The sequence below is a fragment of the Fusarium pseudograminearum genome, chromosome 1, assembly GCF_000303195.2.
Source record: "Fusarium pseudograminearum CS3096 chromosome 1, whole genome shotgun sequence".
Lineage (NCBI taxonomy): Eukaryota > Fungi > Ascomycota > Sordariomycetes > Hypocreales > Nectriaceae > Fusarium > Fusarium pseudograminearum.
The window spans coordinates 4,050,361-4,071,930 of record NC_031951.1 but is presented as its reverse complement, the minus strand read 5'-3'; the positions used below and the strand labels follow the sequence as shown (position 1 = coordinate 4,071,930).

Here is a 21,570-nt window from a genome sequence, read left to right as displayed (position 1 = left end):
CCCAATCCACCAATTTCCCTACAGTACGACGATACTCCCGATCCAACGCGCATTTTCCCATCCAGCTTACAATCCTTCAGGTCGCAACAATGGACGCCTCCAAGCAGCCCGTCAAGCTCGTCAAGGTCACCCGAGTCCTCGGCCGAACCGGTGCGTTTTACACTCCCCACGAAATTTGATATGGACGAAGCGAAATATCAAAAATAAAATTAAAAAAATGGCCATGAAACGACGAAGTGGTTGAATAAATTTCTGACTCGGTTGGATAGGTTCTCGTGGTGGTGTCACCCAGGTCCGCGTTGAGTTCATGGACGACCAGACCCGATCCATCATCCGAAACGTCAAGGGCCCAGGTACGATTAATTCTCGAAAATCCCCTCACTTCGAATCCCCAATACGAGGGGTCAAGAGTAAGAATAATCAAGAATTGCGAATGCTGACTTTTGCCCGATACAGTCCGTGAGGACGACATCCTTTGCCTCCTCGAGTCCGAGCGTGAGGCCCGACGACTACGATAAATGTGCATTCTGGGGAGCATGGGGTTCTTGGAAGACGGTCAACGACGGATGGTCTATGCATGAGGCATGCGCGCCTTGTATTGGGACATTGACCTGGAGCTGCACATTACCCTTTTGGCACTCCAGTTTCATTTGTTAGAGGAGTCACACGGACGGGTCTGGGATAACGAAAAAATTCCAGAACAGTTCTTCTTCTGCATGCAGCATTGGAATCCGACGAAAAAGTGAAATTCATTCTTGTTTCTCTCGCGCACGACTTGCTCTATCTCCTTCTCAAACGCACGTCTCGCGCCCTCTCGAAGCTCGGACAAGGAAACGAACTTGGGGGAGGATATGCAGTCAACACGTGCTACGATAATTCAATGACCTCAGTTTCGGTATTGACCTAGCAACAGGAGAATTCATGCCTCTTTTTATGACAAACTGTTCTCCCATAAACTACCTAACCTCGCTTCGCATCGTGAGTACCTAGTCACGTGCAACTTTCTAACCTCAAATTGGGCGGGGCGGCCAGAGGAAATCTTCTCTTCTTCAACCTTGCAACATCTCACAAGATTCTTCAAAGCTTCGACAACTCTATTGGTAAGTCAACTCAACAATTTACTTTACACACACATTGGGAATGATGCTTTTTAGCATGTATTACCTGAAACATACATTGATGTACCTTTTATCACCAAGATCTCTGACCCAAAATTCTCATTCACTCTTGTTGTCGCACTTTTTCTCCAGGCCACTTGGCTAACATTCAAAAAGAATCTTCTAGGTTTACCACTCCTGTAATGTCAGCACCCAAGCCTCCGGCCGGACATTTCAACGTCCTTTTCTTTGCCAGTGCCAGTTCCTTCACAGGCAAAGATCATGAAGCTCTGCCAGCCACCATGCCGCTCAGCAAGCTCTTCGCCGAGCTCGAGAACAGATACCCTGGCATCAAGGCAAAGATCCTTGACTCGTGCCTTGTTACTGTCAACCTCGATTATGTAGACTTGCCCGGTGAGGAGGGTACAGAAGACACGATGATCCGAGAAGCAGACGAAGTGGCAATCATCCCTCCCGTCAGCTCCGGTTAACGGATATCGAGTGCCAGTCGAAAAAATCGCTCAGCGTCCGTATCGTGATCCGCTTGTACCTCGTAGCCGCATTGTAAAGGTCTTCTCCTAAGGACCTCCGTTGCCCGGCCGATCTTCTGGCAGCAATGGTTCACGCTCTCCATATTGTGACCTTGCCCTATCCCAGCGACGGTTTTGTAGCCGCCACCAGCCAGGATTCTTGTGATAACGCCGGAACCAGCGGGCGGCCAACACAAGTAAGACTATGAGCAGAACAAAGCTCAGGGTTGATGCGACAGTGATGGTGGCTGTGAGGCTCGTTATGGATGAAACTTGACACCCTAGAGGCCGTGACCGAAGCTCCCATCGCTCTGCCCAGTGTGGACAGATGTACTCATCATATGCCGGAGCGAGCAACGGAATCTTGCTCACGTTGGGCACACAGGACCATGACTGTTACTTGGTTAGATCGAGTATTTTACTCGTGGGCTCTTGTTTAAAGCATTGGGAGCCGTACAAAAGGACACCAGCTGCATTGCGAAGTTGCAAGGCAACCTTTGCACGTTTGATGTTTCCAGCATCGTTGGAAGCGTTGGTCATCAGAGTACCCGCGTGAAGTAAAGTTGGTTCGAAATGCCTGGATATCACTATGAGAAAGCCACGAAGAGTCCATTATTGCGGATCAGAATGAGAGTTATTGCGGAAAATATCAATACGAATACAATGGTGATTCAAGTTGACAGATGAATTAGCCTGTCATCATATCTGAAGCCAGAATAAAGCTGAGCGGGGAAGACCATTTATCATACATCGACCCCCTGCAGCCACACACACCTTACAACAATGCCTCATACAATACAAAACTGGCTATGATACTTCGCCATGTATGCTGTATCGAATCAGAGCATGGCTCGCCCCTTTGCTTGTCGAGACCTCCTCACTCGCCGCTTTGTCGCTCTAATTTCTGCTCTCCTTCTTTCAGCTCTTCTTTCTTTCACATCCCGAGCCGGATTATTGCCCAGACTCTCAAGTGGCATGAGGTCAGATAAGAACCGCCGGATGTGTAGACCAGTCTTCTCACGTATGAAGGCGTCAATTTGCTCATTGCAAGCTGCTGAAGCTGCAATATGTAACCCTCTTAATACATCTCGGTCTAGGATTTCGACTTGATCACATTCTCTAGTTTTTGTTTGAAGACTTTGAATGGATGACATTCTTTTCGGGACGTTCGGCCGACCGATCTTGTACCCAGAAAACCCCCTTGAACAGACAGTGACATGATTTGGTGAAATCGAAGAACTTTGATAATTTTCATGGTTATCCTGTGGCGCGTTTCCCTTGCCTTTGTCATGAGAAACCTTCTCTGGTGTAGATGGTAAGGTATCAGCCTTGGCAGATAGTCCGCAATCTTCTCCTACGGAAGTTGTTGTCGACCCAGGTTGAGGTGGCTCTGGCAAAGGTTTTTCGTGTCGGTTAACCGACTGTACGCGTTGAGGGACAACGATGTCGGCGCTCAGGCTATGGGAGCGTCTCGGACTTTCGTATACTAAAACGGGCTGGTTAAGGCTTTTTGACGGTCGGAGTGATCTGGCGCCTGGGCTCTGGTCTTGGCCGGCTTTCGTTAAACGTGATACGTGTGTGCGAGCGCCGCTTTCTGCGCGAGATCGATGTTTGTCTAAGGATAGGCCAGTGCCATACGGAGCAGTTGATCTTTTCGATATGACCGAGCGGCTAGCAGGTGTCTTTGGGCCTGAAAAGAAAGCTGCTGGAGTTTGTCTCGGCTTCCTTCTACTTTGAGAAGATCGTGGATAAGAGTTTACTGCCTGTTTCTCGTGAACCCTTCGCTGACACGACGTTCTTTTCTCCGGGGATACCATGTTAGCCCACTCGGGAAAAGAATGCATGTGGGCTCTGGGAACTCTTGCTGTGGGCCCAGTCAACAACCTCTCTTCGGGGGCTTCAGGGCGCAGCGGCCGTGGTTTCTGTGCAAGTTGAAGGCAATTCTAGCCACTACAATGGCACAAATCACCAGATCGGCATGAAGTACAGCGAGTCCTAGGTGCTTGGTCTGCAGATGTAGTTCTCTTTCGTGGGCGCTCATCATTATCGACCATTGCATATCTCCATTCATCCATATCCTCAGCAGCTGGAAAAGGAATCTCTGTACTCGAGCTTGGACATCGGGTAGCACCATCCACCTGAACAATATGCGGTTGCTTGGAGAGTGATTTTAAGTTCGGGGTTGTCGTAGCTCTATGTTTAAGAGAACCGGGGTAGAAAGGATGGTTTGCTTGATCCTTTGAAGTAATAGCTAGCCCAGCAGCCTTGAATTCGGAACGGAAGGGGAGAAGTGCAGCTATGGTCCGGAGGCTTGCACCAGACCGAGGTGGTGTTGGTGTCAAGACTGCAAGCTTTCCTTTGGCACCTGACTGCTCAGCATACTGCTGAAGCTCTTGGGTGAAATGATCAAGTGCTTCTCTTTGACTTGTAGTCCTTGAGTCATTCTCGAGGCTGTCTGATGTTGGTGGTACTGCTTTCCTTTGATTGTGCTTTGTCCGTGGGGATTCATCCTTGATTGTCAGCAAGTGGAGTTGTTGTGCGACATTCCTCGAAATGGCTTCCACAAGTTCATTGTTCAGACTGAGGTTGTTTCTTGTCGTAGAAATGTCCCTAAAAGCGTCTGTACCAGAGATTTGCGATGGTGTAGCGTATTTGTGCGCCTCTGTGGTTCCAGGATGGTCTCTGGGGGATGAGGGCGACACTCTTCTTTGGGTTGTTACAACATCCATCTCAGACATGTGCAGTGGACTGACAGGCCTGTGTCCGTTTTTCGTGATCATAGAACTGACCTCTGATGTATGGCCAGGTCTAGACTGTGTATCATAATCCAGCCAAGTTTGGTTCTGGGTTACTGGATCGCCTGTTGGAGTTCTCTCAGTGGCTCCATGTGGCTCAACGGCGTTCTCGGGTGAGCCATTCGAGGAGCTTGTAGCTGATGGTGTATGAACCGGCGATGAAAATGGCTGTCGGCCGTGGCGTTGACTTGTGGGTGTCCGATGGCGTACACGTACATGCCGTCGTGGCAGAAAGATACTTCGCCCGCGACGTCCTGAGTTATCGCTGACAGAGTGAGGTGGGCGTATTTTGGTAAAGGAGGGATGATTAGAAGAAGCAAGTTTAGACAATGATGTGACCATTCTGCGATATACAAGTTATGCAGTTCCCAAATAATTTGGTTGATATAAAGAAGAAGAAAGGGAGTTGATTACGGAGTCATAATACAATGGATTGGGTGGTGAAGATGAGGAGAGAGAGAGAGAGTCTGCCGAGTTTGTGACATTCCGAGAACTTGCTTTGCGAAAGGTCCCTTCCTTTAGAGGATGTTGCAGACACAATTCCTGCCCATTCGAGCTGGGAGAACTGTACAAGGAAAGAGCTGATGTCGTTTTATTTAATGTCCTTGATACCAGGTGATCCGTAGACTTCTAGTTGGCGTCGTCCCTTTCGTAACAGGAACTCGATTGCGGCAAAATCTCGTTTATCAATGCTCAAGTTTCGAGCAAATTCATTTCTACAGGTAAATAGTAAATATTAGAAAATATTAACATAGATTTTAATAGAGTAACGAACCTCGCATAGCTCTCAAAGTGTGGCCGGGTAGCCTTTAAAGCGTCGGTGTCAGTGTCAGTGTCAACCTCGGCATTCATTGCCCTTTCGTTCTTCCATACCTGTGGCTTTTTTCGCGTCTCTCTGAGACAATTTCGATAGAGGGCAAGAACCTCTTTTTGAAGTCCTGATAGCCGAGCCATTATGACTTGGTTCAAATTCAACAGATCAAAGTAGCGAGAGAGTGAATGGTTAAAGGTTGAATAATTAGAGTGAGTGTTGATGTAATTGATAAAGTTCAGTGGAATAGAAAATATGGAGCTTTGGGAGCCTCTATTCATGCTGTGGAGACAAGTCACCTCAGAAGCACTCAACAACAAGTACTATCCTACCTACCTGTAAGTGCCGAGCCTCATTTATCCAAAATTACGAAATACAGCAAGTGTTGTGATGTGATAGAGTTTAATATTTATTTCCTAGTCTCTCTCTACGACGCCGTTCCAACAATATAGTTTCCGTCCCCAGCACCATCTGACTCTGGTGCAAATATACTATCAGCATCGCCTTCAACCTCCTCATACTCCCACTCACTGAGGAGCTTCTCCCTCTCTAATACAACAGCTTCGAGCCACTTATTTTCAGCAGCCATACGCCTCACCATCTCTCTCTCCTTCTCTTGGCAGGAATCGTCCAGTCTGTGCTTGGCGCTGTACATGAGCTCCTCTCTGTAGGTTTCGTTGTCTTGAAGTTTTGCCTCCAAGTCCTTGAGCTGCTCAGCCTTCCACTTTTGCCAGGCATATTGTTTCTGATCCATGCGCTTTCTCAAATCGAGCATCGCATTTTCTATTTCTTCGTCCCCATCTTTCCTGTCCTTCCAATATGCTTTGAGGCGCTCATGGTAGGCTTGCTCAAGGTCATTCTCTTGAGCTGCTCGAATTTGGAAATCTTTGTTCAAGGCGTCTTCCTTCTCGGCCATCTTCTTCGAAATACTGATCTTCAACTCAGACCGTTCTGAATCGTGTTTCCTTTCCAAAGAGTCTTTCGCGGATTCGATGCCAATGACCATGTTCTCGCCCTCCTTTTCCTGGTCAACTTCGAGCAATACTTGCTGTAGCTCATTTAATTGGTCGAGTAGAATCCGTAACTCTTGGTACTTGGTTTCGATATCTCTTCGGCGAATGCTTTCCTGTCGAGCCCTTTCCTCGAGCTCGTGCTGCCGGCGTTCCTCTTCCAACCGCTCCTGCTCCTGTCGCAATAGCTCAGCCTTGAGAGCTTCTTCACGCTCAAACTCTTCGATCTGCAGAAGAGCTTGCCGTATCTCCTCAGCCTCCGCTAATTCATTAACTCGTCTTTCTTCTCGTCTGGCTGCAGCTCCGTCCTTGACTGCTTGAAGGTGCTCCATTGTGCACTCGCAAGTTCGCCAGCGCCTCTCACAGACATAACAAAATTGATTCCCGCATCGACAAGTCATATGCTGGCAGGCCTCCCTATGTTCAACCAAAGCATGGCATTTGGAACACCTTTTCCAGCCTTCGTCTTCGGCTAGTTGATTCGTAAGGGTCATATCAACGTCCTGGGGGCACTCTTCTCCCTGATGAGCCGGCCCTCTACATAATGTACACGTTCGATGAGATCGATCGCAAACACCTCTGCGCCTGCTTAGGTCGATTCGTTTAGGCTTTATCCAGAGACTGCAGTTAGGTTCGCTGCAATAAACTCGTTCGCTGACGGGTAATTCCCACTCCTTGGACCGTTCTTCAAACGTTTTCTTAAGGTTAGACGGAATGAATCGAAGGACGATTTTGACTGGGACCTCGTTCAAACAACATTTAGGTGGCCATTGCTGCTCGTTCTGGCACGCAGCGGAAACCAGACGGATGAAGCAATCGTGACAGTAACTATGGCAAGGCACTTTTATGACATCCTTGGGGTGGAAGTCGTCGAGACATGACACGCATCCACTGTCGCTCATTAGTAAGGAAAAGCAGTGGATAAACTCAAGACCTACACTTCCTCGACGGTATCGGGCTTGGTCAAACGAACGAGGTTCTCGCTGCCAGGTTCGGTCTCCCCAGCTTCTTCTCGCAGAGCCATCAGGACCGCTCCTGCAGCACTGTTTTCGCCCTTTTCTTCGCTGCGCTGGAAGAACCGACGAAGTGCAACGAGGCGCTTCTTGTTTGCCTTGGCCCCGTTCTTTGTAACAGTGACACTGGGACCAAAAGTTGTCATGAGTATATCGGGTTTGATCTTGGGTACATCTTTACTCGTATCATCTTGGACGGGTTTTTCCATAGGAATGATGATGGGCAGGTACGGTCCTTTGTTTTTGACCTTTTCATTCTCTTGAAACTGTCGTTGAGCATCAGCTTCTTTCTTCCGGCGATCCTCTTCGACATTCCTTTCTTTGACATTCTGAACCGATGACTGGAGTATATCCAGGAGAACCTGAGATGTTATGTTAGGAGCCCTCCTCAGTGCACCTGGCGGATCGTATGTGCGCCAGTCAAAGTCAACATCGTCAAGGGTTGGCAAGTTGTTGGTGGACCAGGTAATTCGTGGTTCCCTATTTTTCCAAGCAGACTCCAAATTGTCAAGAACTTCGAGGGGGTTCTCATAAAAGTCGATGTAATCCTCAGGTCCGAAAGCGCCAGGCATGAGGGGCTGATCTCGGCTTAAGCCAGTCATGCCTCTTGCTATTTCTTCCGAGGCGATGTTCCCCCTCTTGACTGCTCGATAAGTGCAGCGGGTAGTTTATCGCTGACAAGTAAACAAAATGAGGATATGGTTAAGATTTGAACGGCTCGATTATATATAGGTACGATAGTATACAACAGACAAGGCGAATGGGAGAGTGTCTCAGCCCCGCAAGGTATGGTAGCTCGTTGGTTGAAGCCTAAAGGTGTAATAAGTCGACAGGCCAATCCTCCTTTGGTTGGTTGAGATGGGCTATGTAAGAGGCATATGGGAAACAGTACGGGCGTAGAATCCCTGGGTTTGAATGCAAGCGAGAGCTCACTACTACACTGGTGAATGATATGACCAAGTTGTCGCCTTTACTAACTCCACTAGGCATTCTCCAAAAGCCAAGTCAGCCCTGGAGGAGATGCTGAAGCGAAGCTATCGCGCCCTGGAATGCCTCGAGATAGTGCATGGCCTTGGTGAGTACATGTGACCGACCAATAAGACGTCCTATGCCGTAGCACGCACGCATCTCCCTAGTCATTTCTGGAGTGTTACTGCAAAGGCGGGCGAAGTGGCACTGGTACAAATTGCTGATAAAGTGACCATTAGGAACAGGACCGAGGTTCAGCTGAAGCTTCTAGCGTGTCTTTGGGAGTGCGCGTGGTCCAAAAGGGATCATTGTAGCCTAAAAAGGATAAAGCAACATCAACAGAGTAACAAGGGAATGATCCCATTGCGTTGGGCAATGCTACACCAAGGCAGTATGGATGTCGATACTATCTAGGTAGCTGGGCGTTGGACGAATCCACTTATAGATATACAACGAAGAAATGGGCTATAAGTGCAACCAGCCCAAAGACTTGAATTGAACATGGAGAAATGGCCATATACCCAAGTTGAACATTCCGTGCTATGGGAAAGCTGTACAGAGTTGATATTTCCTCTTGATAACCATAATAGATCAGTGCATATTCAAAAAAAATAAAAAAATTATTAATAATAAAAAATAAAACCCATGTATTTTCGATTGTCATTCCTTTCAATACTTACCTAGACATCCGTTAACTGATCACGTGCTCACGACTTGCACAAAAAACCTCTTTCCTAAGCAAATCTATCTAACCAAGATATTCGATTTAGTGTTGGACCCAAAAATCATTTACGGCTAATAATACTATAAACTCGATTCATCGAATCCCGTCTTGCAATATGTCCATCGGTGAGCAGGGCGAGTCTGCCCAGTACGTTCACACCTTGTACATAGTCCAGGGTATGCCCTTTTCTAACACGACGAATTAGTCCACTCAAGATCTTTGATATCGCCAGAAAGCAAGATCGTTTTTTGTATGCTCTTGCGCCCATGGTCCGATATGGCAAGGTGTGTAAATATTTGGCATTCAAGAGCATGAATCGCTAATTCGCGACAGCTTGCCTTTCGACAAACAGTTCACAAATATGGAGTTGACCTTTGCTGGTCCCCCATGATCCTCGCAAAGGAGTTCAACCGCAGCAGTTTCGCTCGAGATAGTGGTGAGTAATTCTGTACAGAGGTTAAAACAGAAGCTAACATATGCAAATAGACTGGACCTTCTCTACTGAACCCAACCAGCCGCCAACTATTGTGCAGTTCGGTGCAAATGTACCCCTGGAACTCGCTCGTGCATCAGCACTCGTTGCTCCTTCCAGCCAGGGCGTTGATCTCAACTGTGGATGTCCTCAATCGTGGGCTTGTGCTGAGACTCTGGGCGCTGCTTTGATGAACCATCGTGAGCTAGTTCGGGATATTGTCGTCGAGACCAGACAACGCCTAACAAGCGACGGATGGGGTGTCGGCCTCGAGAAGGATATTGACAACCCCAAAGGACGAAGTGTAAGCGTGAAAATCAGGATTCACAACGACCTCAGGTATGACCCTCCTCGCTCGAAACAATGAATATTGCTCACTCCTCAAGACAAACTATGGACTTCATAGATACTGTCATAGGGCATCCCCAGAACCGCCTTATTGACTGGCTCACTATTCACCCACGAACAAGATCAACACCATCAACTACCCCAATCAGGACTGAGGCCCTCGAAATTTTAACAGAGAAATACTCAAAGACACTCCCTATTCTCCTCTCCGGGGATGTCTTCGATCTCTCCACCCTCCCCTTCCAGCCCACCATCACTACCAACAATAACGCCCCTCTTCCATCTATCGACAAGCTGGCTCTCAACGACACAAACTCTGCTGTTATCATGCCACGCCCCAGCAACACCCATCTCTCAGGCTTCATGTCTGCTCGTGGCCTTCTTGCCAACCCTGCCATCTGCACCGGCTACTCGGCCTGCCCCTGGGAAGCTGTCGAGACATTCATGTGCAAAGTGGCGCGGGCTCCTGTGCCATTCAAGCTGGTACAGCACCACGTCATGGAGATGACAGCGCCTGGAATGGGCCCCGATAAGACCTCACTTCTGGAAAAGAAGGAGCGTGCTGAGATTATGAAGTTGACCAATACCTGCGAGATTGTCGACTATCTTGACGAAAAGATTGAAGAGAAGACGGGGAGAGTTGGTGGTATGAGACGGGATCTATGATTTGCGTTTTATGTTTTACGACAAGCCTTGACTACGAAACGACAAAAGCATGGTATCTCGTTTAATGCATTCATGACTACAAAATCCATTCTGTTACCTTTACTACAGAGTTTCCCACGATCCGCCTCTTGCACCAACGCTCAAAGACCACTCAATACGCTTTGAATGCCTGCCGTTCCAGAGTCATCACGTCTCTGTACGAATGCTCTGAAATCCGCCCTGGACAACTTGCCCCTCATACCTGTGGCCGCCAGCGTTCTTGTCTTTTCTCGGAGCGCCTCAGGCCCGACAATAAACAGCGAACCAATCTCTGTGAGCATTTCGACGGCAGAGCCAACCTCTTTGGTTAAAGGCCACTCGCGCATGGTGGAAACATATTTCGCGATATCCTGCGTCACCATGAGACCGCCGGTTGCGTTGACCTGGAACTTCTTGAAGTGCTCGAAGAGAAGCTTGAGAAGCACCAGTGCTAGCTCGGTAAAGAACTTCTCAGAGTTCTGTCCATCGATGGCTTGGCGAGCGAGACGGTGGACACGGGCCAGGAATGTGCAGATACTCAGGCACGTCTGTGTTTGAAGTGAGTCGAGATCGACCTCTTTTGGTCGGAAATCTTGCTTCTTCTGGCCAGCAAGTGACTTGGTCACCCAGTTGGACACAACGTCAATGGTGCCCTTCATGACGTTGTTTGTCTTCTTTTCAATGTTACTAATGGCTACCCTTTTCTGCGCCTCCATGCTCCGCCTGACTGTTGTGTTTGATTCTGCAAGGCGTATAAGGACGACCGTGATGAATCGATCCATGAGACTTGTAATCGTGACAGCTGGATGAATCGTTGGCAAGTATGATAGATCAGGCTCGGTTTTTGTGTTTTCTTGCACGGAAATTTGATCGATGGCAGCGTCGAGAGTTGTCTCGATATAAACCTGACCTAGGCTCGTCAGGAGCAGGTTGAGTAGTGTATTCACATCCTTGGGAGTATCAGTCTGGGAGCCGAGCTCAAGTGTACGCTGAACGCTCTCAGCCAACCACTTGAGCATGCGCTTGGCATTTGCTACGCTCAAAGCACCGTCCTCTTCTGAAACCTCGATTTCGTTCTTGTTGTCCTTGTCCTTATCCTGAACTCCGGCAACGCGCAACATCATGCGCTTCTGTGTAGGCGTGAGTTCTGATGAGTCAAGACGCTCGATGTAAGCGTCCTTTGCGGACGCAATTAGCTGCGTGCCCTGTTGAGCAAGTGATGCCATAAATCCAGTAGGCGCCTTCTTCTTCCTCGAATGGTATATGCTGTACTTGAACAGCAAAGAGCTGTACATTTCTTCTAAACTCTTTCTTTCTCGGTCAATGTATGAGTTGCCGATCATGTATGGCACGAAAAGCTCTTCCATTTGCTGGTCGAGGGTATGGGCTATAGAAGCTGAGCAAGGCTCGGGGTTTTCTGTCAACCCATGGGACTTTAAGTCTTCGACTAGCGTTCCGAGATACGTCCTTGACGAGTGCAGAGCTCTGAGGAAAGCCAGTGAAGAGATTTTGAGAGTTTCATCCAATACCATTTCGAGCCTCTGTTGGATTGACTGCTGAAATATTCGTTGAATGAACTTGATGAGCACTGTTTCGTAGTATGGGAAAATGAGCTTGATCTGGTTGGACTCGTCCTGCATGACAATCTTGATCTCGTCAAGCAGGTTTTGCAAGCTTGGCTCTACTGTCGGTGGTTCTGAGTCGGGATCTGCCAGCTGCTCCCAAGTGTCGCTGTCCACTTGAACCTCATCGGCAAGGAGCTGATCCCGGTCCAAGAAGAATGCATGCTGGTTGACAAAGGTCGCAATCACACTGGCGCCCCCATTGAAGTCATAGAGAACCTTTGCACATTCCATCATGTCGCCGTAATTGCCCTTCTTGTTGCTGTTTTCAAATTGCTGTAAAAGATCCTGTTCGAGCGTTTCGCAGAACTTTTCCAAGACCTCTCTTGTGTTGTGTAATCTCACGTTGCCCACAATACCATTTGTGATCCCGCCATTTCTCTGGCCGTTTGTCTGCCCCCATGATGTCGGGTCCAGCCGCTGACTTATGCGCATGAGTTGGCGAACGATCATGGCGCATCGCACCTTGTGTTCAGAACCGGCCTGTCGCTGGACGTCTTGTAACATTGACAGCTTACCCGTTTCGCTGACCTCTGTCCAGCACTGGATGAGGAATATGGCATCATTGGCTCGCCTTCGCTTCTTGTCCAAGTCCTCGAGCTTCTCTCCGATCTGCAGCGCCACGTTGCCGTGTGCGCGGGAATTGAGGCCGATTCCATTTTTGTATGAATGTTCCTGGTTGAGAGAGAGGTCTAGCTGTTCGAACGCCCGCATAGATTCGTCGAGTTTCTCTCCCAGTGTTTCGAGAGTTGAATCGTGAGCTACCTCTGCGCGGCGCACATGCGACATGAGCTCGGATTCCTTCTCCTGGAGCTCTGCTCCCAGGGAACCGAGCTGGTCAAGGGCATCTAAGACTTTGAATCAGCATGATTGGCTCTACATTGATCTGCCAAAGAGCGTCTGCCGTACTCTCAAATGTTCGAATCAGGGGTTTGGGATCGAAGGGCGCTTGCGCATTGCCAGATCGGCGGTTCGAGGGTACGGCGCTCTCGGCGAGACTATCGACAAAGTCACGCACTATAAAGTCCTTGTTTGAAAAGTCTTCGAGAGTAAAGTTCGGTCCTCTTGGGAAGAGACTCGTCTGGCCAGAAGCAGCGCGCTCCATGTTGTTGATGCTGACGAGGGTAGAGGCGCTACATGTGGAGAGGGATCATCGACGGTCGATACGGATGGAGGGAGATACGTAGTTCAAATTCGAGGCGAGGCGAAGCTGCAACGTAGACTATTTGTCAAGTCACGTCGATCTAGTCTATGTGTCGCTCATGGAGAAACCATGATACTGTGACGACAAGTAGAGGTTAAAGTTAGGTTAGAATACCTTACCGATATGGATTGGCTGCCCGCTACTATTACAGCTTCAGAGGCTCAGCTACAGCGCCCAGCCCCGCTATCAGCTACTGAGTTACAGTGGAAGGGCTGAGCCACAGGCACGTACGTGAGGTCGCCCAACTAACTCAAAAGCCAAGAGTTTCGGTGGAGAAGCGACGTAACTCGCATCGCACCGCCACAACTTTTTCCTGGCGATAGGTAGACACGTCTGCCCACGTTCCTTGTTCATGCTCCATCAACTTATAAGACTGCCCATCCCCCATCATTGCGCGATCGCAATTACCGGCTCCAAGTGCTTATTCAAGTCGAAACCTTGTCGCATACACCCAGACAAGTCGAACGCTCCCTTGCATCTTCAGAAGCTTGTTAGACAGCCTCGAGGCTGGACATTGAACTACCATGCCTGTCATGACAACTCGTGATCGTCTGGCCTACAGGGCCGACGAGTCTGGGGAGCACAAAGTGTTGCCCGAGAAAGAGAGGCAAAGGATGCTTGAGGTACGACCACAATGCATGCAAGGCTGCACTATACAATCAGTATGAACTAACAATTCATAGTCCTATCTTCCAAAGCCTAACGACCCCCCGCCGACTGTTAACTCGAGCCCTCGAGCTCAACGAAGATCGCGCTTAGGACTCCGTCGCTTCCTCCTCAATCAGATCCATGTTCTCACCTTTGCCATTATGCACGGGATCTTCTCTCTATATATCAAGTTGCGCCAAACGTGGAACGTCGTGGGCTACCAGGTCTCGTCTGTCGTCAAATACCACCATGGCACGCCTCAATACATCAAGAAGGACTTGTTAGGTCTTTCAAAGAAACCCAAGCACTTGAGCGTCATCCTCAAGCTCGAAGAGAACCACCGCACAAAAGCCGACGTCGAACGACTCCTTGATGAAGTAGCCGAGATTGCGACATGGTGCGCCTGTGCCGAGATTCCAATGCTCTCTGTCTATGAAAAGACAGGTACGTGTTTGACATGTGATTTTTCTTTTATTCGTGCTAACATGCGACAGGGATCCTCAAGAAGCACATGCCTCGAGTCTGCGATACTGTTAACCAAAAATTCGCTTTCTACTTTGGCTCTGAACATCCTGGTCTTACTGTCACATCACCCCACAAGGATGATTTCTCATCGCCCTTTGGCGAGAATACCAAGGAGCATCTACGCCTACACCTTATTTCCGAGCAAGATGGTCGTGATTCTATGGTTGATCTCACCCGTACTCTGGCCGAAATGTCTCAGAGGGGCAAGCTTTCTCCTCGTGACATCTCCACGGAACTGATTGATGCTGAGCTCTCAGAAGGCATCATGGCTGAGCCTGATCTGTTGCTCACTTTTGGTCCTTATCTCGAGCTCTCAGGATACCCCCCTTGGCAGATCAGGTTGACCGAGATCTTCTGCCTCCAGGACAACGAGAGAGTCGGGTACGAGGTCTTCCTCAAGGCCCTACAACACTATGGCAGGGCCCAGATGCGTCACGGCAAATAAGTGCCTCGTATCTCTGATTTCTTTGCTGTCAATTTCTTTTGCATTTAGAATAATTATATCCCTTCTCGCGATTTCCAAGCCAACATCTCTCTGGCCTCCCTATTCCATCTATGTACTGGTCCTGTCCCAACATTGTAGTTGTAGTAATTGTCTGTTCCCCCTTTAACCATTGCTCTTCGGAACGTGATGTTGATCCTTCCGCCATCTTCTTGATTCTTTCCTGTCCGCTTCGGTATGGAATGCAGCCAATTCGACTGCGTTCTGCCTCTCATCAGAACCATGTCACCACTTCCCAGTGGCAGTTTCAGCGGTTTCGCGTTTAAAGTAGGAGGGTTTACAGCATTTGGAGGGGGCGGCTTGTGCTTCATGAGAAAGTCGCGTCGTGCCCCAAGTGAGAAGGAAGCAATAGCCGGATCTCGACCCAGAAACTGCTCGTCGTCGCTATGAAAGCTGATGCTGTCGGAGCCAGAGGCATAGTAGTTTACAAGACAGAAGTTGAACTCACATCCTGTGGCCAATTCTGTCCGACGACGAAGCTCATCAAGGCATTTGGGAATAGGTCTGGGAGGGTAGTTGACATATCTCTTGTCCAAAGCTCTGGATCCAGTGTTGGCGTCTACTGGAAGGCCTTTATCGTCAAACTTGGACGTCTCGTCCAGACCAAACACAGTCGTCCACCTATTACATATATAAGCTGTTAAGGTCCGGAAAACACATTGTTCTTACCTTGGGGTTCGTATTTGAGTTTCTATTCCACCACGTTTGATCTTGTACTCAACCCTGTAGAAAGGGAGTTCTGCACGGAGAAACTCAAAGAGCCTTCGAGATACAGATGTCGGTATGAAAGGCTCAAAGTATAAAAGATCCAGATCAGGCTGGTCATTGATTTCCCTACCAGGTTGGTCTGGTAAAGTGACCAGCTCCTTGCTGAGAGAAGCTGGTAAGTCCTTGATGGGATGAGGATAGAACTGATGCTTTGAATACGTAGACTGGAGCCAGTGTTAGAATACTGAAGGCTTAATTATCGTCAAATTTCTTACTTCCTCTGCAATCAGGTCATTGGGAGTTATTGTTCCAAATTCTGTTTTGGTTTTCTTCACTGCAGGGCTGAAGAAGGCATCAAGGGTGCGTTTCTTGGACATGACAGTAGTGTGTGTAGATACAGACTTTGAGATAACTCTGAACCACAATATTATCGCAAGACTGAGTGTATTTTCTAAGATGATATGGATAAGACACCAATTATCTGCCGTGAATATGTATCTTCAAAGTCGTGACATCACCTCCAGACTCCCAGCCTTCCGTCTAAGTGAAACTGTGGCGCTCGTCTGTGGCGGTGCACCAGAAACCTTCCAGATTCTGCAAAGTGGAAAGCCCTAACTTAACCAAACAAGCTCAAATCAGCCTCACTCACTTCAGGGACCCTTGTTTGACTCATGTCAGTCAAGTCGGTACCTACAGATACATTTTCGCCAAAAACCCAAACGATATCTGAGAGAAGCAAGGCTTCACGATGGATGTTAGTCCCCGACCCCTGTCACTATAAAATTATAGAAACATGATCAAGAAAGATCAAGGAAATAAGAAGAAGCTAATGAGTCTTGTGAAATATTCAGAAAAACTCTCAACTACGAGAAATGAACCTCTTCCGAGCACCGGCCGCTCGTGCGGCAAAGACTCTCGATAGGTCACTCTTCGCAAAGACGCTTAATTCTGCAGCGGCGTCTATCAAAGAGAATAAGCTTCTTTCCAAGTATCGCAAAGAGCTTGAAAAGACAAATGAGATTCTCTTCATGGAGAGATTTAACGCAATCCTGCCTGACCCTGACCCTTTGCTTGCTTCAGAGGGCAAGAAGTGTATAGTTTTGGCTCCTCAGATCAAGCACGCATGTGAGTAGCGTCTGGCTTGTAGGGATATAAGTGAGAGAAACTAATAAGAGAGACAATAGCTCCAGAGACATGGAGTCCCATTCTGCAAGAAGCCGCCAAAGCTGGTGATATCAAGGTGGTCCCTTATGATATTGAGATTGGTTATGAGTTCTGGTCATACTGTAAGTCAAAGACTCTGTCTTGTAACATACAATTGACTGACATGGCCAAGTTGATGTTATAAAGTCGATTCTCCCAGAGGAACTCCATGAGGAGATCCCTAGTGGCTTCAACACAGTGGGACATGTCGGTATGATTCCTGAACTCTTGTTGGACTGACATAGCCATGCTAATAAATCAGCTCATCTCAACATCCGAGATGAGTACCTGCCCTACAAGAACATCATTGCTCAGGTCCTTCTGGACAAGAACCCTCACATCAAGACCGTTATCAACAAGATCGATAATGTCGGTTCAGAGAACGAGTTTAGAACCTTTGCCTACGAAGTTCTTGGAGGTCCCGATGACCTGAATGTCGAGGTCAGCGAGGCTGGCTGCACTTTCAAGTTTGATTACTCCAAGGTGTACTGGAACAGCAAGCTCGATACCGAGCACAAGAGAATCGCAAGCTTTTTTCAACCTGGCGAGGTTGTGGCAGATATCATGGCTGGTATTGGGCCTTTCGCCGTCCCAGCTGGTAAGAAGGGCGTCTTTGTTTGGGCCAACGACAAGAACCCAGAGAGTTACCGCTACCTTGAGGACGCGATCCGTAGGAACAAGGTGAGCCGAGCCATTTGTATCGCATTTCTTCATGATCCGACACTAACTCTTCATCACAGGTCTCGGAGTTTGTCAACCCTTTCAACTACGATGGCCACGACTTCATCCAAAAATCTGCAGACCTCGTTCTCGAAGCATCAAAGCGCGGCGACTGTGCAGTTGTTAAGCCCCCCAGACCATCAAGAAAGTCCACAGCACCGCCTCCGGAACCCGTCCGAGTACCCGTGCCACCAACCATCTCACACTTTATCATGAACCTTCCCGCATCTGCAATCGAATTTACTCACAATTACCGTGGCCTGTACCACGGACACGAGGAGCTCTTTGAGCCTCACACCGAGACCAAGCTACCAATGATCCACGTCCACTGTTTCTCGGTCAAGGCTGATGACGAGACACCGCTGAACGACATTTGTGAACGCATTCGCAAAGAAATTGGCGTCTTGCTCAGACCCGGAGATCCCGAGAATAAAGGCGAAGTCCTCATTTACGACGTACGAGATGTTGCACCAGCAAAGAGAATGTACTGCGCTTCGTTCCGCCTACCGCGTGAGGTTGCCTTTGCCAGTAGGGCTTAGGCGAGTTTGACAATGCCGATGTCTTCGGCATATGTCAAGCCCCGAGATGGAACGGACGACCGGACGGACGGCCGGAGGGCTATAGCCTATTCCTTTGGGCGCGCTGCTAGGCATGCTGTGCTGTAACGTATGCGCTCTGCAGTATGATATTAATTGACCAACCCGGTGCAGTACGAATCCGGAAACTCAAAAGAGGACAGAGGAAGGCGCTTAAGCCTGCGAAGAATGCAAGTTTCTCTGCAATCAAGCACAGCGTTGTATTGGATTTCTCGCCTGGACATTGCCGTTGATAGTAAAGCGCTTACTTATCGCTCGACACTGTATCTCGTCCGGATGATTTATACCGCGGCCCGCTCAGGCACGATGACGCTTTCATGATAACTCGAACTGAGTATAGTTAGCCGCGATAACGGGTCGCGGGGTTTCTTTGGTTCGTGACTGCAACCGGTCAGCGTAAGCTTCGGGATACCCTGAGAGATCGACGACACATAAGTTTAGTGCTCTCCTTTGCTGTGTTCTTGTTTTCTTAATAAAAACAAGCCCACGGCATGCCAACCGTGGCTGACCAGGCCACAGCGTGACACACCCATCATGAACTTGAACCCATGCAATGGAATCCCTGCTCACTCTCATCTTCACACTTGTGGGAACGGGTAATCCGTCATCGATTGCACCTTATCTTGGAGGACACCCTTATAATGAGCAACACCTGACTCCTCCTTGAACAACGCAGACGCATCCCTCCCAGATACCTCTAGTGCACCTTTGCATGGTTTCACGGCATCACCGTTGCACCGTCGACGTTTTGTATGCCCTGCACTGCATTTGCAGTGCGTTGCGTGTGCATTGGAGTTGGAACGAGCTGACGCACGCCCTGTTGTGTAACCAAGAATAACCAGGCAGCCAGGCCAAGACAACAAGACGAGACAAAACTCTTGGACCGTTAGACTACAGATCGGAGGTACGAACCGATTGACTGAGACATTCAAGCAGATAAAAAAAACCACTTCTCTGTATATACACAATCTCGATTTGATCCTTGAGGCAGCGCTACATGATGTCAATATCAATCATGTCGTGATGTTTCTCTCGTCAATTCTCACATCCACAAACCTGCTGGGTATCTCTTCCCTCAGGTCCTTTTTTCAAGGAGCCATATTCGTTCTTCCTCTTTTGGTGTCGTGCTTCATGACCTCCTCGAGTCCCTGGCCCTGGCCCTGGCTTTGGCATACCCGCCCTCCCGAGTCCAGGGTTACCTCGAAATCTACATAGGTGACCTCGGTCTGGTATTCCGTAACCCTACACGCAGCCAAGGGTGCTGCCATCCCACGCATATTCCCCTGACCGATCTACGCCATGTACCTCAAAAAGAAATAAGGCATGCAAGCCATGTTCGCGCTGCATTATCAGTGAGATGAGGCACAACACCATCAAAAGATGGTGGCATACGACTTTCGCAGCATCGGTTCGAAGAGTTGATGGCGACAAGTAGTGGACCCTAAAATCCCAGCTATTACCGTAGGGACGACGGTTTTCCGTGGCAAGGGATGTTCGGCGAGTTTCAAGAACCCACAAAGAAACCGAGAGGCAAGGCAACATGAGCGTCAATGAGAGATATTTAGAGAGATTCGAACTAACGTAACATTCGCAACATGAAGTTGAGAGTGGCGAGAAGTTGCCAACTTGTAAAGTGACTTGTTAGTCGTTCTAGGCTCTCGGTGCGGGTCCGGGGTTTCTTCATCAACTGCGAGAAGCTATTTGAAAAGGCAACCCATCAATCATGAACAGCCATCTGGTTATAAAACGCGATGCTATTACTCTTTTTGAGGCCGTCCCTCGATGGTTCCTCATTGCCTAAGCGAGTCTGTATGATAAAGCAGCTGGATATCGTTGATCTTCTCCCAATAGGTTTAGGGCTGTGCCGCAGGTTCAGGAAACGGGTTGTAGGAATGGCAGCTCATGGAGGCTGAAGAGGGGATCTTCTGGCGCCTAGGTTTAGATGCAACGTAATAGTATATCGCACATCTACTTCAAGGAGACTGCAGCGCTTCAAAGGATGGGGTGTGGAGTTTCGAGACGAGAGGACATGTGGATAGCCAGTATGAGGCTGAGGATGTGAGTTAATAACAAGCGCCCTTGTCAAGACAGGCCTGGCAGGGTCGCAATCGAGCTCTCATGGGTGTTGGAGTAACAAACTCATGAGGCGATATTGCAACAAAATGACAGGAGAAAACTGTTGTCTACAAAGGATGCGTGAAAAAACCAGTATATCTTGTGCCAAGTCTCACGAAGCAACTTTCGTCACTATCGCGATTATCTGGCGGTCCTATTGCTCGTCGGAGATATCCATATTCATATCAATTCACTCAATCGTATAATCAGCCAGCCTTCACATGCTAGAGTGTGGCTTCCAATACAGAAGTTGGATCCTGTTGGTCAATCCCAGTGACTAGAGCCACATTGCTAGGGTGAATCGAGAGTCGAATGCAGAAATTTCAGCAGGCATTCATGTAGGTGTTCATCAAGAACCACAAATTATCCGTCTCAATTCCTTGTTCTCTCTTTTCGTTTCGTCAAGATGGAAGTCAGCAAGTTCCACCTGCTCGGACCGAGATGACTTGCGTTCACTAACGTTTAAGTCTCGGCCGATCCGATATGCGAGAAACGAGGGCCAACTGTTGAAGATGATTGGCTGGCTCTTCCAGACAGTGCTTCGATACTGGCTGTTCGAAATATAGAATCTCGTTCGAGAACATGAGAAAGATTGCGACAATATGAGAGTCTGATAACGTCAGAGGGTGATAAAGACAACGTATACAGATGCTTCGATGGTGTATCGATATGTCGCAAGGGAAGCAACACCTATGTCAAACTGGGTCAACGACATGTTATTATCGACATACCATCGACTGTCTAACTGTCCAATAGCAGCAGTATTTGGCGATACATCATGGAGTGTAGCCAAAATTATGCATGATCTTATCGCGACGCTCGTGGTGTATCAGGGCTGTGAACGAATGGTACTTGTGTCTCGTTCAAGGCAACCCCAAATCCAACACTCCCCAGGTATGCTCCACAGATGGCGAAGAAAACGGACAGCTGCCCAGAGCGGCATCCCGAGAGCTTCGGGATATAGAGTGCCATTCTGGTCACTGTTCTCAATACAGCTGGAAATAGAATACGACAGAACATGCAGTCTGTCACTGGGAGAGAGAGAGCACTGAGGGGACCATCAAGGATTCGCAAGTCCTTCAAGGTATTACGTATCAGCACTGGTCGAGGATCTTTTCGCTTTGTAAATAGTGCTCCTGACTCCATCGGCGCCAGTGATGCTAGCCAAAGCTTGTGTCCTCACCAGTGCGGAGATCCCCAAACAATCACGGCCCACCAGGATATCACCCAGACTCTAGTGATGGATCAACAAAGGCTCATCCTTCATGGACAGG

At 48.5% G+C, this 21,570-nt stretch overlaps 10 protein-coding genes across 10 annotated transcripts, besides 1 other annotated feature; 4 read left to right on the top strand and 6 right to left on the bottom strand.

Moving 5' to 3' along the window:
- Positions 1 to 89: 89 nt before the first annotated feature.
- FPSE_00430 (uncharacterized protein) lies at positions 90 to 1,588 on the top strand (the record flags this gene model as incomplete). The annotated part of the gene is made up of 4 exons (XM_009253550.1): positions 90 to 150; positions 270 to 353; positions 457 to 495; positions 1,275 to 1,588. The coding sequence occupies 4 exons, from the start codon at positions 90 to 92 to the stop codon at positions 1,586 to 1,588; spliced, it is 498 nt and encodes a 165-aa protein (XP_009251825.1).
- Positions 1,589 to 3,570: 1,982 nt separating this feature from the next.
- On the bottom strand, positions 3,571 to 4,764 carry FPSE_00431 (uncharacterized protein; the record flags this gene model as incomplete). Its single annotated transcript, XM_009253551.1, has 1 exon — positions 3,571 to 4,764. The coding sequence occupies one exon, from the start codon at positions 4,762 to 4,764 to the stop codon at positions 3,571 to 3,573; it is 1,194 nt and encodes a 397-aa protein (XP_009251826.1).
- A 250-nt stretch (positions 4,765 to 5,014) lies between these two features.
- On the bottom strand, positions 5,015 to 5,376 carry FPSE_00432 (uncharacterized protein; the record flags this gene model as incomplete). The annotated part of the gene is made up of 2 exons (XM_009253552.1): positions 5,015 to 5,138; positions 5,198 to 5,376. 2 exons carry the CDS (start codon positions 5,374 to 5,376, stop codon positions 5,015 to 5,017), a joined length of 303 nt encoding a protein of 100 aa, XP_009251827.1.
- A 284-nt stretch (positions 5,377 to 5,660) lies between these two features.
- FPSE_00433 (uncharacterized protein) lies at positions 5,661 to 7,828 on the bottom strand (the record flags this gene model as incomplete). Its single annotated transcript, XM_009253553.1, has 2 exons — positions 5,661 to 7,134; positions 7,182 to 7,828. 2 exons carry the CDS (start codon positions 7,826 to 7,828, stop codon positions 5,661 to 5,663), a joined length of 2,121 nt encoding a protein of 706 aa, XP_009251828.1.
- A 995-nt stretch (positions 7,829 to 8,823) lies between these two features.
- Positions 8,824 to 8,867: a repeat region.
- Positions 8,868 to 9,064: 197 nt separating this feature from the next.
- On the top strand, positions 9,065 to 10,435 carry FPSE_00434 (uncharacterized protein; the record flags this gene model as incomplete). Its single annotated transcript, XM_009253554.1, has 5 exons — positions 9,065 to 9,096; positions 9,155 to 9,233; positions 9,283 to 9,385; positions 9,436 to 9,760; positions 9,808 to 10,435. 5 exons carry the CDS (start codon positions 9,065 to 9,067, stop codon positions 10,433 to 10,435), a joined length of 1,167 nt encoding a protein of 388 aa, XP_009251829.1.
- A 140-nt stretch (positions 10,436 to 10,575) lies between these two features.
- FPSE_00435 (uncharacterized protein) lies at positions 10,576 to 13,180 on the bottom strand (the record flags this gene model as incomplete). The annotated part of the gene is made up of 2 exons (XM_009253555.1): positions 10,576 to 12,923; positions 12,985 to 13,180. The coding sequence occupies 2 exons, from the start codon at positions 13,178 to 13,180 to the stop codon at positions 10,576 to 10,578; spliced, it is 2,544 nt and encodes an 847-aa protein (XP_009251830.1).
- A 623-nt stretch (positions 13,181 to 13,803) lies between these two features.
- On the top strand, positions 13,804 to 14,897 carry FPSE_00436 (uncharacterized protein; the record flags this gene model as incomplete). The annotated part of the gene is made up of 3 exons (XM_009253556.1): positions 13,804 to 13,902; positions 13,963 to 14,371; positions 14,422 to 14,897. 3 exons carry the CDS (start codon positions 13,804 to 13,806, stop codon positions 14,895 to 14,897), a joined length of 984 nt encoding a protein of 327 aa, XP_009251831.1.
- Positions 14,898 to 14,950: 53 nt separating this feature from the next.
- Positions 14,951 to 16,039, bottom strand: FPSE_00437 (uncharacterized protein; the record flags this gene model as incomplete). Its single annotated transcript, XM_009253557.1, has 3 exons — positions 14,951 to 15,575; positions 15,624 to 15,886; positions 15,938 to 16,039. 3 exons carry the CDS (start codon positions 16,037 to 16,039, stop codon positions 14,951 to 14,953), a joined length of 990 nt encoding a protein of 329 aa, XP_009251832.1.
- A 495-nt stretch (positions 16,040 to 16,534) lies between these two features.
- Positions 16,535 to 18,124, top strand: FPSE_00438 (uncharacterized protein; the record flags this gene model as incomplete). Its single annotated transcript, XM_009253558.1, has 5 exons — positions 16,535 to 16,787; positions 16,847 to 16,948; positions 16,999 to 17,076; positions 17,128 to 17,546; positions 17,606 to 18,124. The coding sequence occupies 5 exons, from the start codon at positions 16,535 to 16,537 to the stop codon at positions 18,122 to 18,124; spliced, it is 1,371 nt and encodes a 456-aa protein (XP_009251833.1).
- A 2,791-nt stretch (positions 18,125 to 20,915) lies between these two features.
- FPSE_00439 (uncharacterized protein) lies at positions 20,916 to 21,073 on the bottom strand (the record flags this gene model as incomplete). The annotated part of the gene is made up of 2 exons (XM_009253559.1): positions 20,916 to 20,986; positions 21,043 to 21,073. The coding sequence occupies 2 exons, from the start codon at positions 21,071 to 21,073 to the stop codon at positions 20,916 to 20,918; spliced, it is 102 nt and encodes a 33-aa protein (XP_009251834.1).
- Between the last annotated feature and the right edge of the window lie 497 nt (positions 21,074 to 21,570).